Genomic DNA, 17,651 nt, shown 5'->3' on the forward strand with positions numbered 1-17,651 from the left:
CATCATTAAGGTGTCCTTAAACTGCAATACAGGACTAGAGACTTCTGAATGACTGAAAGACTGCCAACCTCTTCATTGATAGGACTTAGCTAAATCAATAAGTATGGAAGGCTGAGGTTCTAAATGGCTTCTTTGCCTCGGTCTTCACTGGCAAAGGCTCTGACCGCAGCACCCGAGTCTTGGAAGGCAGATGCAGGGACTGTGAAAAGCTAAACCTTGGGCCCACTGTACATGAGGATCTGGTTCGAGACCATCTTAAGAACCTGAATGTACACAAGTCCATGGGACCTGATGAAATCCATCCGCGGGTCCTGAAGGAGCTGACGAATTAAGTTGCAAAGCCACTGGCCATCATATTTGAAAAATCATGGCAGTCAGGTGAAGTTCCTGACGACTGGAAAAAGGGAAATATAACCCCCATTTTCAAGAAGGGGAAAATGGATGACCCGGGGAATTACAGACCAGTCAGTCTCACCTCTGTGCCTGGCAAAATCTGGGAGCAGATTCTCTTGGAAGGCATGCTAGGGCACATGAAAAACAACAAGGTGCTTGGTGACAGCCAGAATGGCTTCACTAGGGGAAAATCCTGCCTGACCAATTTGATGGCCTTCTATGACAGGGCTACAAAAGTGATGGACAGGGGTGGAGCAGTTGACATCATCTACCTGGACTTGTGCAAAGCATTCGACACTGTCCCACATGACATCCTTGTCTCTAAATTGGAGAGACATCAATTTGATAGGTGGACCACTCGGTGGATGAAGAACTGGCTGGATGGGCGCATACGAAGAGTTGTGGTCAATGGTTCAATGTCCAGCTGGAGACCAGTAACGAGTGGTGTCCCTCAGGGATTGGTGTTGGGACCACTCTTGTTTAACATCTTTGCCGGTGACATGGACAGTGGGATTGAGTGTGCCCTCAGAAAGTTTGCCGATGACACCAAGCTGTGTGGTTCTGTTGATACACTGGAGGGAAGGAATGCCATCCAGAGGGACCTTGACACGCTTGTGAGGTGGGCTGGTGCCAACCTCATGAAGTTTAATCATGCCAAGTGCAAGGTCCTACACCTGGGTCGGAGCAATCCCAGGCACAGCTACAGGTTGGGCAAAAAGGAAATTCATGGTAGTCCTGCAGAGAAGGACTTGGGGTGTTAGTCAATGAGAAAATGAACATGAGCCAGCAGTGTGCACTCACAGCCCAGAAAGCCAACTGTATCCTGGGCTGTATCAAAAGGACATATTGTGTGTAGTTCTGGTGTCCTCAACATAAAAAGGACATGGAACTGTTGGAACAAGTCCAGAGGAGGCCACGAGGATGATCAGGGGACTGGAGCACCTCCTGTATGAAGACAGGCTGAGAAAGTTGGGGCTGTTCAGCCTGGAGAAGAGAAGGCTGCGTGGAGACCTCATAGCAGCCTTACAGTATCTGAAGGGGGACTACAGGGATGTTGGGGAGGGACTATTCATTAGGGACTGTAGAGATAGGACAAGGGGTAATGGGTTGAAACTTAAACAGCAGAGGTTTAGACTGGATATAAGGAAGAAATTCTTTACTGTTTGGGTGGTGAGGTACTTGAATGGGTTGCCCAGGGAAGTTGTGAATGCTCCATCCCTGGCAGTGTTCAAGACCAGGTTGGATGAAGCCTTGGGTGATATGGTTTAGTGTGAGGTGTCCCTGCCCATGGCAGGGGGGTTGGAACTAGATGATCTTGAGGTCCTTTCCAATCCTAACTGTTCTATGATTCTATAAAGAATAAACCTGAGTGCAACTGAAGGCTTTTGAAATACATTTCCTAAAAAGATTTTCACATCATGAAAGTGAATCTATCCACAATGACCTGCACAGAGCCCCTCAGCTTCCAAGAGGAGTAGCCCTATCTCAGCCCCTGCATACTTAACGTATATGTGGTATGAAAGGAAAGAGCATACTCCAGTCTCTTCCTCTCAAAATTAAGACATTTCATTGCTTGATTCTGATTAAAATAAAACAGCAAAGAACTCCAGCCACGTTATTTATGTGCTTTAAAGAAACTCTATTACAGTCAGCAACTCTTTTTTTCTCCTTTGAATAAGCATGCATGCATGTGTTCAAGTGGCAGGGGACTGACTGCAAACACCTTCATTCACACAGGTCATCTGCAGAAGTGGGTCTATAGCTGAGAGTATGAGCGATTTGCAGGAAGCAACTATGCACCCAAAGATCTCAGGTACAATAAAACTTTCAACAAAAGTTACTACATCTTCAAGACACAGCTCTATAAGTGTCTTAGGAAAAGGAACAATCCTCAGGAGTGACACAGTGGTGATTTGTGTCTTTACAGAGTGTGACTGAATCCTGTTAGGTACCTTCCACTTTTTTTATGTTGTGAGACGTTCAACTGGGACAGTCTTATTCAGAGATCTCCATATTCCAGCGCTTCCTATAACAGATAGAAATGCAAAACTATCTTCCCAATGACTGATACCATCTCCAAATAAAAAGGCAAAGAATATTCAACATATAGTGTCAGTTAGCGTACTCCTTTGGCAAGACTTTACACCATTTCCTAAAACCTAGGTGGAATGACTTTCTGGTGTCATGGGAACCTTGATATTCCCTGTAAGAAGGCTTCTGAGTATGCTGTAAGGCACAAATTGTTTAGAAATCAAGCTTACTCATTAGCAATCACTGTATTTCTTCAACTCTCCTAAGCCAAAGCAGTAACTATGAAAGCGGTAAGCATTATACAGACACAGGCAGGAGAAATCTCCAGAAGCTCTCAAGAGTGATGAAGATACTAGACATTCAAAATGAGGTCCCGGAGTCTCTTAAGGGAGGAGTAGCACAGGATGCATGTGATCCTGGAAACAGATCAGAACAAATAGTGTGATCCTTACTGCTTGATCTAGTTGACAAAAGTCAGTCTCTTGAGAAATGATTCACGGTATTCTCTGAAGCATGGGGATAAATTTGACAGGCAGACTGCTGTAAAAAACACTTTCTTGAACCAACACTGGTGACTAAAATGGCCAAATATTCATCAATGAGAAACGATAGCAGTAGTAGAAAGTTAGCATTTCTCAGACAATAAGTACAGCTGGATTATTTGCCTGGGCTAAAGGGCCATTCTTTCCCCTGTGAATAGTAAGGCTCAAATTTTATGTACATTCAGTCTCTAATCAGTTTCCAGGTCAAATAAATATCCGTGCTTATAAATAAAATCTTTCCTTGTCAGCTGCATGCTTTATAACATTCAACAATATTGAATTCACGAAAAAATGAAAGCTGGAATGGCTGATAAAATGAAATATGCAGCAATATCTAAGCATTTAGTACTGTGTGAAGGTATGCACTGAAAATGAGAAGCTGCTCTCTGACACAAGCCAGTAAACGGCATTTCATCACACCAGGGATGAGAAGTGAAAACAGTGGGGTCATAGGGACCATCCATTTTGCAGTTCTGAACAGGAATATATCTCCTGTATTTTTTCCCCTCAAGGGTCCTGTTTCTTCAATTTGCACTTTTACAGCAAACTGTCAAAATTCTCTCAAAGCTGCATAAAGACAAGATTTATTCTTAGTATCAAAATCCAGTAAATCCTGACCTACTCTAGAAGCAAAAGACTCCAAGCCTTAAAAAAAGAAGATCCAAGGATGACTGCATTGCAATTGGCAAAGCTACCAGAAGCACAGCAAGAAGTGAAGAAGAACACATACTAAGTTCTAGTCTTTCATGCTATGTCCAACAGAATCAGACACACATATACAGATTTTTAAATGAAAATATATCCCAGCTTTGTGCAGATTCAAGTAGCAAATTGCCCTGGGAGATTCACCAAGCAGGAAGAAGAAAGGTTAGTAAAGTTCTTAAAATCGTCAAATTAGGACAAGCTTGAAGGAGAATTAAGAGAATCTTCAGTCTTGCGGGACAGTTCTATATACATGGAAGACAGAGGGAAACAATACAGGGAGCTATAGCCTAAGAAAGTTTACTTTCTGCTGCCAAAGCCATTATCTAAATTGAAAGGCACAAACCCCAGATAAGTGAGCTCAAAGGATAATTTCTCAAAAAAGTCCATTTAGGGCCACTAACAGCTATCGACAAACCCCCGGCTTGACACATTCATAATCAGATCATTTTCTGACAGTATGATCATTCTTGAAACAGTTAAGGCAGTTTGCACAAAAGGAGGATATACCTGACTTCGGAAAAGACATTTAGAGGAAAATAAAGTTAATGGCTAAGGAAAACAGACAAGAATCAGAGAATACTTGAGGCTGGAAGGGGTCTCGAGAGATGCTCCAATTCCACCTTCCTGCTCAAAGCAGGATTAGCCATAACAGGTTGTCCAGTCAGGTTCTGAGTATGTCCAAGGACAAAGACTCCACAATGTCCCTGGCAACATGTTCCAGTGCAAGATCACCTCCACAGTAAAAAGGGTTTTTCTAATGTTTAAATAGAATTTTCTGTATTCCAATTTGTGCCCATTGACTCCTGTCCTTCTGCTGGGTATAGCTGAGAATAGTCTGTCTCTGCCTTCTTTACTGCCTCATACCAGATATTTATAAACATGGATAACATACAAGCCTCCTCTTCTCCAATGCGAACAATCCCACCTCTCTCTGTCTCTCCTCATATGAGAGATGCTCCCATTTCTTTAACGCCTTAGTGCCTGTATCTTTTTCATACTGGGGAGCTCAGCACTGGACAGAGCACTCCAGCTATGGTCTCACTGCTGCTGAAGGCAAGGATCTCCCCCCCTGACCTGCTAGCAATGCTGCTCCTAATGCAGCACAGATGCTGGCTTGCGCACTCAGAAACACTCTTCTGTTTTCTCACATGGAAGGTGAGACTAACGGACTGGAAGCATGACAATTTCTACAAGTGCATGAAAAAGCAAGGTGAAGGCACATAGCAAGGTAAAGGAAAGCTCTGTTTCCTTTTGTTACTACATACCATAAAATTACTGTGACTGGAGGGGGACACAGACACTCCCCTCAGACAAAAATCCAGCTTATATATTTGTACATCCTTGTAGATTCTCTCACAAAGTTCAACAAAGACAAATTCAAATGCCTGTGCTGGTACTGGGGACTGAGTGATGGGGTATGAGATGTGCAGAAAAAAGGTCCTGGTGCATGTTTAACATGTTGAGTTGTATTAGGGTCAGCACAGCCTGCAGATTAAAGGCAATAATTATTCCCCTTCTATTCAACATCTGTGGGACCCCACCTGGAAAACTGGGTACAGTTTGGGGCTCTAAATGCAACTGAATCAACAGACTAGAAGCAGTTCAGTTAAATAAACACTTTAAAAAAAATCTATCTATCTCAATATCAGCAGGCTGGAGCACACAACTTGAGGAAAAGCCAATGGAGCCCAGTTTATTCAGCTTGGAGAAGGTTTAGGAAAGATCTGTTTCCATTATCATTCTCTACTACCTAAACAGCATGACAGAAGACATAGCCAGACTGTTCACAGAAAGCACAACAAAAGGACAAGATGCAATAGTCAAAAGTTGCAGCAAAAAAAATTATGAAGTTATACAGGGAAACACTCTTCCAGAATAGGGGATTAAGCACTGGAATGGGTCACGCAGCGAGCTGTGCAGTCTCTGCTTTCAGAGAAAGTCAAATCTTAGCTGGGAAAGGCCCTGAACAACTTGGCCTAACTTTGAAGATGGCTTTGCATGGATCAGTTGATGAACTAGACACAGCAGATAAATGTTGTCTAGGAGGCTGGAAAGATTCGTTTCACCTAAGTTATCCCATGACTACATTATCTTGGGGTTTTATAGTTCCATTAGAAAACAGAACTATCTATGAATTAGAAGGATGTATGACTTGTATGAATTACAAAAAAAAGTTAATTCAGAAGGAAAAAAAGTTATAAAATGGCAGCTAAATGTCAGTTTTCATTTTTTAGAACAGTAAAGTATCATAAATGTGTAAGTACTTTTCCTCCCATCAAATCTGCATTTTTTTTCAGTAAACAATATTTCACTTTACACAATAACCATGCTACACTTGGGAAATCTTTCGGACTTGACTGAAAATGCATGACAGAATTGTATCAGTAAAAAAAAGATAAATGTGCAATATGGTGATGATTTAATCCCACTGAGGCCAGAGAAGGCCTAATAGAATCCCCGTTACACTGCTACCTTTATCACTCATCAGTTAAGACTGAAACTGCTACAAAACTCACGAGATTCAGTGGCACTGCTAGCTTTTTTTTTATATTATTTTAAATTACTTTTAATTGAGGCTTGGGTTTTGGCCTCTTTACTTTCTTCCAATGGCTATACAAATCATTCTTTTGCATTAAATATAACTAATTATTTAACTGAAAAATCATTATTAAAATTTATCTTATAGATGACATTAAAATTCTGGCCTCTAAAAACCACCAGTCTACACTTTTCAGTGAAATCAAGCATCACTTTTTTAAATCTGTTTTCCCAATTACCTACAGCCTTTTTAAGTAGAATAGGTTATTTCTATAATCCAGTCACTTACAACTAATAGCATAGCTGCTAATTAAATAGTTCTCCACATGGCCTAGTTTTCACACTAACAGTTGTGTGAAGTTAAAATCTTAATATGGCCAACAAGCAAGTGACTTTAGACACATCATTTAGGAGAGTAACAGAATCAATCCTTTCCTGAACTCACTCCAGCAGGGCAGTATCTTGTAGTGAGGAGCCCAGAACTGAACACAGGATTCGAGATGCAGCCTCACCAGTGCCAAGTACAGTTATTAGCATTACTTCCTCAAAAAAAAAAAAAAGCTACAAAACAAAGATTTTTACAGAATTAAACAGGATAAATATATAAAAGGCAATTATGAAGACTTGGCAGAGCAGCATTAGTCATACGGAGTGATCAGAGAGTAAAATGGCAGATAAAATTCCATATGGATGAATGAAACATTTATATGCATATGAGCAAAAAATGTAACAGCTAACTTAACACATCAGTTAGGATGGCTGAATGAGGAGTGCGAACACATAAAGGGAGAAGTCTTTCTGTTGATAAACAAGGTTTAGCTCATGATGGTCTTTTCTGATTTTCTTACAAACTGGCCATTTTCACTATCTTGGGATTCCAGTGCAATTTCCCTAACTGCCTTCTCTCTCAATTTTATGACACAATCAAAAAAGATGCTTCCTTTTAGTCTCCAGCATATTTACTCCATATTAGAAAAAAAAAAAGTGAATAGAATCAATGAACAAGAAGGCCTGAAGAATGGGAAGCCATGAACAATTATTTTAGAAGATGCAATGGAAATTTACTGAGGACATAAAATTACATTTGGCAGCTCATGAAGTCATGTCTGAATTCCAGACAGGTACACAAATTTAATTTGCATCTAATGTATTGCTACAGTAGATGGACCAGAGGCTCAGAGCCTTGCTTCATAGGCAGTTCCTTAACAGTTACCCATTGCTACATACTGCCAATAAAACTGCAGTTGGTTGAGTGTTTTACAATGCCAACTACTTATTTAACATTCACGTTTGAAATGCTCACTCTTGGTTTCAGAATGAACATCCTCTTTGAAATGAAGAATTCAGACTCTTTCTATATATCATTTAAGGCTTCTGATACTGAGACATATTTCAAATGTGTCTTCACAAAGTAAGCAGAAGTAAATATTTTAAAACCAAAGCTCCGATTTTGATGATGCATTTGTTACCAGTTATATTAAGTGAAATACTTGATGATCACACTATAAGTGAAACCAGGGCAACTGTTTTGAAAAACAATACCTTATTAAACTGAGAACAAAACATTTTAATTCTTTGTTTAGGATTTGGTGCTCAAGAACTGCATTAGGTAAAAACACTAGAATCTGTACCATAGATAAACAGTCAGTGCCCAGAAACCATCCACCGTTCATTAAATGAAAGATTTGATTTAACTATTGTATTCAATCCATCTGAATAGCTTAGCTGAAGGGAAGAAAAAAAAAGCACAGAGTGTTAGGAAAATTATGGAGATTATGAAATGATTTACTGTGTTTATGATCCCCAGGTATTTTCTGCAGTGTTCAAAAGAAAATAATTAGGCGAAAGAAGGAAGAGAAATATGCAAAAAAGGATGAACAATGGAGAGTGTGTTGCCATAAGTGAACATCATTAACATCTACACATACTATCAGGGACTTGTTATTTGTCTCAGTTTTGTCTTCTACAAATGGATCCAGGTGAAATCCACCTATATATGCTAGTAAAATATTAGATAAGTGTTTAAATACAACAAAATGGACACATATACAGATTTTTATTGAAAAAACACAGTGCATTCACCACTGCAGCAAAAAAAGAATTAAAATAAAGATATTTTATATAAGATTACCCATCTAATGTATGTACCAATTAATCTTCTACCTACTATCTTATTTTTTACCACTGGTAAAAATATAATACACTACGACATGTAAAATGCAATTCTGACTCAGTCCCTCTATCATGCCAACCTGTGAATTTTAGCTGTCATAACAGCTAGTAGGAATTGGATTCTACTCATCAAACTTTACATATGACATAGTTCAAAGTGTAGGCTTCTGATCATTACTTGGAGGCATTTCTAAAGAATGATTCATCTGATATAAGGCAGACATCTAAATTAGGTCTGATTAACTGCCCTCAGGATGTTATCTTTTTCCCTTAACTGTAAATAGTTTAAACAGTCAACTGAGCAGCAAATACCTGTAACTAGACCTCCTCCTGATAGACAATATAGAAATAATTATGTCTTCAAAGAGAAAACAAAAACTGACAAAAAAACCCACCAAGCCTCAGATTTTCTAGCAACTGCCATGTCAAAAGTCTGGTTTAACCCCTGTGGTTCCTAAACTGTCACATAATAATGCTATAACCACATGCCCAAGTGCATGGTGCAGCCAAGATACTCTAAACAGTGTCAAGAGGCAATCCAAGCAATAATGTTGCACACTGCCCTGCTCAGCTGGTTTTGTTCTGGTGAAGGAAATAAAATGGCAAAAGACAATACAAAGTTATAAAGAGGTGACACACTGCAACTGTCACAAATTTGAACAAAGTTATAAAGAGGTAACACATTGTAACTGTTGTAAACTTGGACTTGTTAAAATCATGAGCAGATGAAACCTTTCCACCGGCAATCTTCTAAATCACCTCAAAATGAGCACACAGGACAGTTTCTAAGGTGATAATGTTACAATTTTTCCATCAAGACAATATATTAAAAATGGTTAATACTTCTTTTAACAGTTACAACAGAGAAACATGAAAATTCCACAAAATTACAGATGAAACTTAGACAACAATAAAAGCCAGAATTTCTGACAGAATCCTCTTAACCCTAGGCCAAAAGTGGACATGAATGCTTTAGTAACAATCAAGACTTGACTGCCAAACCGCACCAATGGTCTTCATGCCTGAAGATTCCTAGTATTTAGAATTAACTATCCAGAACATTTAGAGCAATCTGTATGTCCACAACTTCTGTCAACTTACTTGAGTAATGAATTCCAACTTGAGGTCCTCAAACTGACATTTCTTAACAGAAATCAGAGGAATGTGATCCAGTAGGTATACTAACAGGATGGCAAGTGCACAGTTCAGAACAGAGAGCAGCAATTTCACTAAACCCTGCAAATTTCATAGGTACAATGTTTCATGTACTGCTCAGTTCCAAGCAGGAGACCAATTCAATTCTCTCGTCTCATAAAGACTGAAATCTACATTCACCATTGTTTAGCAAAGCAGAAAATAAGTTTCTCCAGCCAGCTACCTAGTATGAGGGAAGAGGTCTAGTTTCTGTGCCCCCAGCCCCTCCACTGGAATGTTTAAATAGTAGTAATAATATATCTATTCTAAAAAATAAAACATCAGTCCTCCTCTCTTTTACAGGGAAAAACAGTAAGATAGTTCATTCCTCTCCTGACTCTATTCTTAGAACAAATGACCACACAGTGGACCACTTATAGTGAAGAACAGTTCCATCAATTCTCTCTGTAAGGCAGCTAAATAGCACATTTTATCAGTAGAGAGATGAGAACCCTTCCCCCAACACTGTCAACTCTTTCAAAGAATAATATTAATGGAGAAAAATTAGATGACTAAGTACAGAGAGACATTTCCAGGCTACAAATATTGAACTCATGTAGATAATTAATTTAGAGGTACTTGATTTTGTTTCTTAAAACATCTGTCCAGGGTCTATAAGTTAAGGCAATGTAGACCAACCTATGCATAATCCCCTCTCTCCCTTGTTGCCTGATGTATACACTACTCAGCAGCACTTAACTTCTCCCTAACACTACATGGGAAAAGTAGATCTTTACCACACCTAGAAGCTAGTTTTGCTGACACCAACCATCACCACAGCTGAATTCTTCCATAGGATATGTACTGATTGTTTTCCTCTCTTGATATCCACAGACCTTGTCCAGACCAATAGCTAAGTTTGAATTCACTTTTCTCAAGGAGACTGTAAAAACAGGAAACTTGCATATTTTCCCTAATTTTGTTTTCCCTTTTGATGGAAATATCTGATACAGATATGGAAATTGAGATTAATGTGATTAGGTTTTAAAGACTCTTTATTAAAGAGGCTATGACATGACCTCTGTTGCTAGGGCAAACAATCAGCTTGAAGGATACTCAAAAGGTTTATACATCTTACCTCTCTCCATTCTTTGTTTCCAATGGCTTGTGTGTACAAAACACAGACTGTGAAAAGAAAAATAATAAAAAAAGTTAGGTCATTTTCAGCATTTGACATATTTTAAGTGAGCCAATGTTTAGTGTGTTGTGCTGTTGAAATTATTAACTAGAATGATAAAATAGTAATTTATTTTCCCTCCGTCTTCAGTATGGTCTATTGTTGCAGCACTAACCTAATACATAGAGTGGTTCTGAAATGGGAAGCAAAACTTATGCTTGACCTCCAGCAAATCACTTGACAAACGTTAGCAGTAAAAATGGATAAAAGCAGTTCTTCATCAAGTGTGGATGATCTGGCTACCCTAGTTAATCTAATGCAAAATTACCCTAAATTATGTTTCTTTCAAGAGATGAGAGAATTAAAATAAAACCAAACGAGGACCCTACCAGAAGAATAGAAAGGGGAAATACAAGTGGAAAAAGGAAAAAATAAGTTCTCATGTTTTCTTCCTTAATTCTGCTTCAAATTATTCATATATAGGAATAGTGATTATATGCAGGTCTTTTAAATACTATTATAAGCACAAGTAATTTGCACTAAAGTTGTACTATAAGCTTTTTTCCCTACAGTCTTGAACTAGTTGTAGCTGACAACCATAAAACAACTTTTACCTGAAACTCTACTACAGCCCTTTTCTAAGCAACAGAAATACAGATATTTGACCACTTTTCTCCTGACAAAATCTTCTCCTGTGCCCATCATTATTTTTCAACAGAAGGTTAAAAATAATATTGTTTTGTGTTGCAGCCTTGAACACTAACAGTAGAAGCCTGGTTTTGTTTTTAATAAAATCAGAATCATCAACAGACATGACATGAAAACAGAAGTGAAAATGAAAAGCAAAGCAGAAATGAAGTCAAGCTTCAAATTACATTTTCTTCTTATTTGAAAGGTATTTGGTCCACACACAAACAAAATACCCACTCAAACAACAACAAAAAGAAATCTCATTAGGTAGTGGCAAATTAGAAAAAAAAACCAAGTTCAATAATTTAGGTTACACAGAAGTTAAAAGGTAACATAATACAACTTTTTCTCAAAGAAGATACTTTTGTACAAGAAAAAAAGTTTACAAAAAAAATTCAAAATCATTCTTTTGAAATAGACATTTGTCTTTCTCCTGTTACTCTAAATGAAACTTTGGACAGTAATTCTCCAAGTTTTGGTTCCTACTTAAAGTAGGGTGATTCCAAATAAACAAGCCTATTATTACAGCACAGTCTGGAGCAGACAGCTGAACTGTATTACATGAAGAATGAAAGTAAATGAGAAAATGTAAGAAAACAGTGAAATGGAATCTATGAAATCAGCTACAGAAGTGTCTGAAGGTTACTGAACTTCTGACTGACCTTTTTATCTAGTAAGTTCTGTGTCAAAGTAACTCTGGGAGAAGAAGGAAATGTCAAAGGAAATTCCCACAGATAAAAAACAAGCAAAAAAAGGAAGAAATCTCTGGAAGTACCCTTCCTGCTAACACAGAATCAGCTCTTCCAAGGGTCAGGTGTCCTGTCTCTACAGCCATACCTATGGGTCAGAAATCTTAACATTTTGTAATTCTTAACTGGACGCTGAGTCAAAACTCTGACATGGTGTCAAACTCAAGGTAAATTTAAGGAATCTTGCAATGAAGAAGAGGGTGGAAGTGTCAACAGTTATCACTCAGATGCAGATAGTTCCCAAAATATTACAATCCGCACCTTCTTATTTTCCCAGATAGTTTGAGCTGCCCTTATCCTGCACTCTGGTGTTTTTCTGTTCAATGCATACATGCTTATCCTTTAGTCTGGCAACTACTGTAACACCCAAACTGCCCACTTGAGTCTTCCCAAACATAACAACACATCTACCCCCTTCCAAAGAATTATGAGCCACAACGAGGTTGGTCTTTTCTCCATGCTACCTAAATCTTTCCATGATTCTTCAGCCAGTTGTAGCAGGGGCTTCCCATTACTCTTCACTCACCAGCTTCTATACTTTCTAGGCAGAGCTTCCTGAAGATCCCTTTGTCCCAGCTGTCATGAGATTCCCCTCACTGAAACTATCTTCTATGGGGAGAGCCCCCAGAGGAAGAGCTTTTACCTCTCCATTCTTTCATATCAGATCCTTTCTATTAAGATAACCAGAAGTCACAGGACTCCACATTAGGACATTTTATCCTGACCATAGTGCTGCCACCACTGCTGCACAGTGGTTCAGTTTGCCTAGCCAGTGCATGGAAAGAAAGTAATTTTGCCCAACTCTCATTAGACAAAGAAACATAACACATTCATTAATCTGCATCTACTTTGCAGGTCTTATCCCTGCCTCATGAGGAAAGCACTGCTTTAGATCATTCTTTCAAAGAGGGCAAAAAAATTATCTCAAAAATATTCCTAGAAAAAGAAATGGTCTCCAAAATGGAAGAACAGAATGGCCCTAATGCTGCAGTAAATCAAAATATACGAGCTGCAGTAAATCAGTATGACTTGCTTTGACGCCACTGAGAAGACAGCTCTGCCAGTAAAAGACTTCAGTACTATTTAAAGTACTTCATGAACAGGGCTATCGAAGTCTGTCCCATCTATAGCTAATATCTCTATGTTATTTCTGTAACTTGCCTCAAGGGAGGCAAAGTGCCAGCTTTCTCTTGGCATGTATATTCCAGATTACAGGGAAGTGGTCAGAATTGGAATAAATACTGAGTAGCAATTACAGCATCAAAACACAGCTAAGCAAACCTCCCAAGAGAACTGGAAAAAAATCACAAGTTCCTTTTCAATTTCAGAAGACTGTTTATGTTGACAAGAGAGTCAACTATATTCATGTGTCCCTCTCTGAGAAAAAGACCAAGACGATGAAATCAGATTTTCACTATCAATATTCTCTATAGATAACTGCACTGGAGTTTGAAAAGCATATTAGAATTGGCTTAGTCAAACCCAATGAGACCTCAGCATACAGAGTGACACTATGTGATTCTATCTTGTACAAAATCTAATGGTTGTTAAATTCAGTGAAGGCATGATGCTGGTCTTGACACCTTTCTTAGCTAACAGGATGAAGTTACTGTATAGAGACCAGTCTAAGAATGGCCTTTATCCATTATCTTTGTGCTCAACTAAAGGGCACTAGGAGCAAACAAACTAAACTGACTAATAACATACCCTACAGAATACTAAAAGTAAGTGTATGCTCTTTGGAGAGTATCCACAACCAAAGCTGTTTTGCCAAGTAATTTCTTTAGTGCAAATACAGTAAGAGCACTTCCAGAGCCCAGGCTTCTCCCTTCTCCCAGGACAGTATTACTGTATTCCATGTTTCTCTACTGCTAACCTGTACAGATAGGCCTGATTGGCAGCATAAGTGGCTACTCACAACTGGAGACCAGATCTCTAAAGCACCCCACCAATTTTAGTGCTTTAAATAAGCTACTTACTGGAAACAGGAAAGCAGCATGTTTTGAACTGACAGGCAAGGTTATGACACTTTAAAAAATATTTCCATATACTTTGAATCCATTAAAAACCACCAGTTTGCTCCTCAGATATATTTTAAAGACAGATATTAGGAATTCTTTAGGTTTTCCTGCATTCCTTCCCCAGCATAGGTCACCCAACCAGCCACAATCACTTGGTTTGCCCATCTGCCCTGTGTTGGGCTTCTCACAGGTCACAGACCCTTTAGAGGTGCACTGACTTTTATATGGAGTGTCTCCGCTCAAGAACGCATGGCCAGCAGCGTACCTCTGGAAGTGTGGCTGCAGTAGTACCTTCAGATCTAGCTCATAGTTGCTGCTGCTTTTCTTCTCAAATAGGTTTGAGCAGGGGCCCTGTGTGCTCCCCTGGCTGGCAGAAGTTCTGGCAGGCAATTTACTCACATGGCTTTTAGAGCTGACTGGAACCTGCTGTGACAGCACATGGTGGTTCATGGCCTCTTGCCACACAGGTCACATTGCAGTCCCCTGCTACTCAAACTCTGCAATTTATGCCTGACACAGCTCTCTGTCTGGTAAAAACTTGAAGCACTTGTCTATAATAATATCTGAGCTTAAAAAATAGACATGCTCAATCACTTTTGTAAAGGTGCCTTGATTCAATAAAGAGATCTCTGAGTTCTATCAGCAGCAATAGGTCACTGACCACTCTTCAAAATTGCTTAACCTGAACAAGTGAGTTTTATTAGCCAATTAAAAAACGTAGTAATATGCAAAACACTCAGAACTGCTTCTGCATGATCTGCCTGCATCAGGGGCAATGTACAGCTAATATCTCCTTTTTAAAAATAAAAGGTATTGTAGGCTAAGAACGTCAAAGTTAAACCTAACTTCATGCAGCTTTTCCCCAGAAAGTAGAAGCTTTTCCATCAGAAGTCTATTGTGGAATCTCTCACAAAAACACCTTGGGTTAAAAATGGACAAACACACTCACATGACTCACGTGTATCCCACTACAGGACACGTTCAGACATTTGACAGAAGTATATGTGTCTCAAGTTATGGCCAATGTCAGTAAGCACAATACACTGTATTCTAAGGAAGAAAACCCCAGGCTTAAAAAAAAGTCCCTTACACATTAAAACAGATATGGGGTGATAACACAATCCATCTTTGGCAGTGTTCAAGGCCAGGTTGGACAGGGCTTGGAGCAACTTGGTTTAATGGAAGGTGTCCCTGCCCATGGCAGGGGGTTGGAACCGGATGATCTCTAAGCTCCCTTCCAACTCAAACCATTCTATGATATGACAAGACACTATAAGGACTAATCATTCAACACTACAGCAGTACTTTGATTAAACACTATCAGAAAAAAAGGAATTTTTTTTTGTGGTCTCAGTTCTTTGATAAACATATCATAATGTGTCTGTTACAGAAAGATAGTAATGGATTTTAAATCAAAAGTCCTGTCATATATAAATTCATAGTAATGAGAATTTTTGTCAGATCCAGTCATATACTAACAAAACTTATAGGGAAAGTGGGTATCACTACCTGACATAACTGAAAACATTAAGTCATAAACCATGATATGATTATTGATCAGGTAAGGTCATATTTCTCAGAAACAACTTAATTTTATTTTCCAGCATTTGACTCTAGGATTAGTGGACACTATATGCATTAGCAGCAACAAGTGCTTCTATTCTATTTAGGAGTTTGCTCGCTAGCTTTGAAAGAGATCTACAACAACAGATTAAAAAAACCCACTTTTCTGCATTTATTCATTTCAGGAAAATGTAGGTTGACTCCTAAATAAGGAACCATGTAGCTCAAGAAAGCAACATTGAATACAGACTCTTTAAAATTCCAATTCATATAACAATCCATAAGCGTATCTTATTTAGGTATAACTTAATTATTTTAAATAATTGTTACAAAGACAATGTAAACCTAACAGAGACTGAAGGAAATCACTCCTGTAACTTTTAATCCAGTGTTTACACATGTGGAAGATGTGATGAAAAGAAATAAAATGCTGTATACTTACTTGGATCAGATTTAGAAAACGTATCTCTGTCCAAAAGATTTCTGTTAAATAAAAAAAAGAGATAAAATAATCTTATTTATAAAAAATGGTGGAAGACACAAACCAGACACCAATTCATATCTGTTTTTAACAGTTTGATAGTCAGGTAGTTTTATACCCTTCCAATACGTAAGATTTACTACAAGTCAGTCAGCATTAACATTTGAATAGTCTTACATTTAATTTTATTATATATTTTGGATTTGAGCAAACTGCAGTTCATACACTCCAATACCATGAAGTGAGAAGCAACACATGACAAGCATATTAAATATATGTAAGACATCAGGAACAGAAATAGCTTAAAATCCCAAACATCTAGCAGAGATGAACTTGCTAGTTGAACCCCAAAACTTTAGACTTGACTTAAAAGAATGGCTATGAGATCTCACAGCCATCAAGAAATATCTGTAAGAATCTGTCACGGATGAGTAAGGTAAAGAAAATGAAAGCATACACAGAACACACCAAAATTAGGAATTTTCCAAATATCTACAAAATACCTAGGAATAAGCAGTAAGCACTGATTTCTTTGTTGTGCAGTATAGTGGTCCCAGTATTGTAGCCACACTTTAAACAACTGAGAATCATTCACAGATGAGGAGGCTCAAATTAACACTAAGTCTAGAGAACTAGGACTGACCAGAAAACAGACAAACTAGAAAAATGGTCTGAAAACACAAAGCCATTGAACAGGGACAAGGCAGGTAGTTGAAGTTAGGCATTAAACTCAATCCACAGCAAAAAAGCAGTTTAGCTGCATGTACCTAGACATACAGCAGTTGTACCAAAAATGGGTCTAGACCAGCTGACCGAAAATTGAACACAAGACAGGAATTTTGTGCTTTTGGGAAAAAGGCATACTGGAATACATAAACAAAAAAGCTATAATTTTTCTAGTCTTCATGATACTAGTAAATACTCAATTCAATCAATAATGTTTTCAGCAAACTGATTTCTTGCAATCTAAGACAGACATGGAGCCACCAGAGTACAGGGAAGCAGAAGTAATAAGAAGTCTATAGAATATAACTATGAAGAAAACATTGCTGCAAATTGAAGTTGATATCCATGCAGACAGAGCAAGTAGGAACAAGTTTAACCACAAACTGAATCTTTTGCTCTGCAAAGGCAGAAGTTGAACTTTATTCCATTGGTTTACCACCATTCATTGTTAGAGGTGGCCAGACATGACGTGAAATCTCCACCACTGACAGTCTTTAAGAACATGTTAGGTAGCTACAAGTACTAATAAACTCTTTAATCCTACCCTGGAGCAAGAGGAAGGATTAAATAACCAGTTTACATCACTTACAGCTTACTATTTTTAGTAATTAGTATAGCTTCTTCAAAGATCACCATTTATTACTCTCAGATCTAAATCACATTATTTTTGTGCTGCTGAACAGTGCTGAAAAAAATGTATTAATACATTGTTTGATACAGGTGTTCTGC

At 38.4% G+C, this 17,651-nt stretch overlaps 1 protein-coding gene across 3 annotated transcripts in view; it reads right to left on the minus strand.

The window, feature by feature from the left end:
• CPNE8 (copine 8) overlaps positions 1-17,651 on the minus strand; it is a 97,784-nt gene that overhangs the window by 69,063 nt on the left and 11,070 nt on the right. For all 3 annotated transcript variants that reach the window (XM_005148418.3, XM_034063215.1, XM_031048337.2), the window contains exons 2-3: positions 16,158-16,198; positions 10,654-10,700 (exon numbers count right to left, since the gene is read on the minus strand). In XM_005148418.3, coding sequence (XP_005148475.1) covers positions 10,654-10,700; positions 16,158-16,198 — 88 coding nt within the window. The remainder of the gene's footprint in view (positions 1-10,653; positions 10,701-16,157; positions 16,199-17,651) is intronic.

Source organism: Melopsittacus undulatus, chromosome 5 (genome assembly GCF_012275295.1).
Source record: "Melopsittacus undulatus isolate bMelUnd1 chromosome 5, bMelUnd1.mat.Z, whole genome shotgun sequence".
Classification (NCBI taxonomy): Eukaryota; Metazoa; Chordata; class Aves; order Psittaciformes; family Psittaculidae; genus Melopsittacus; species Melopsittacus undulatus.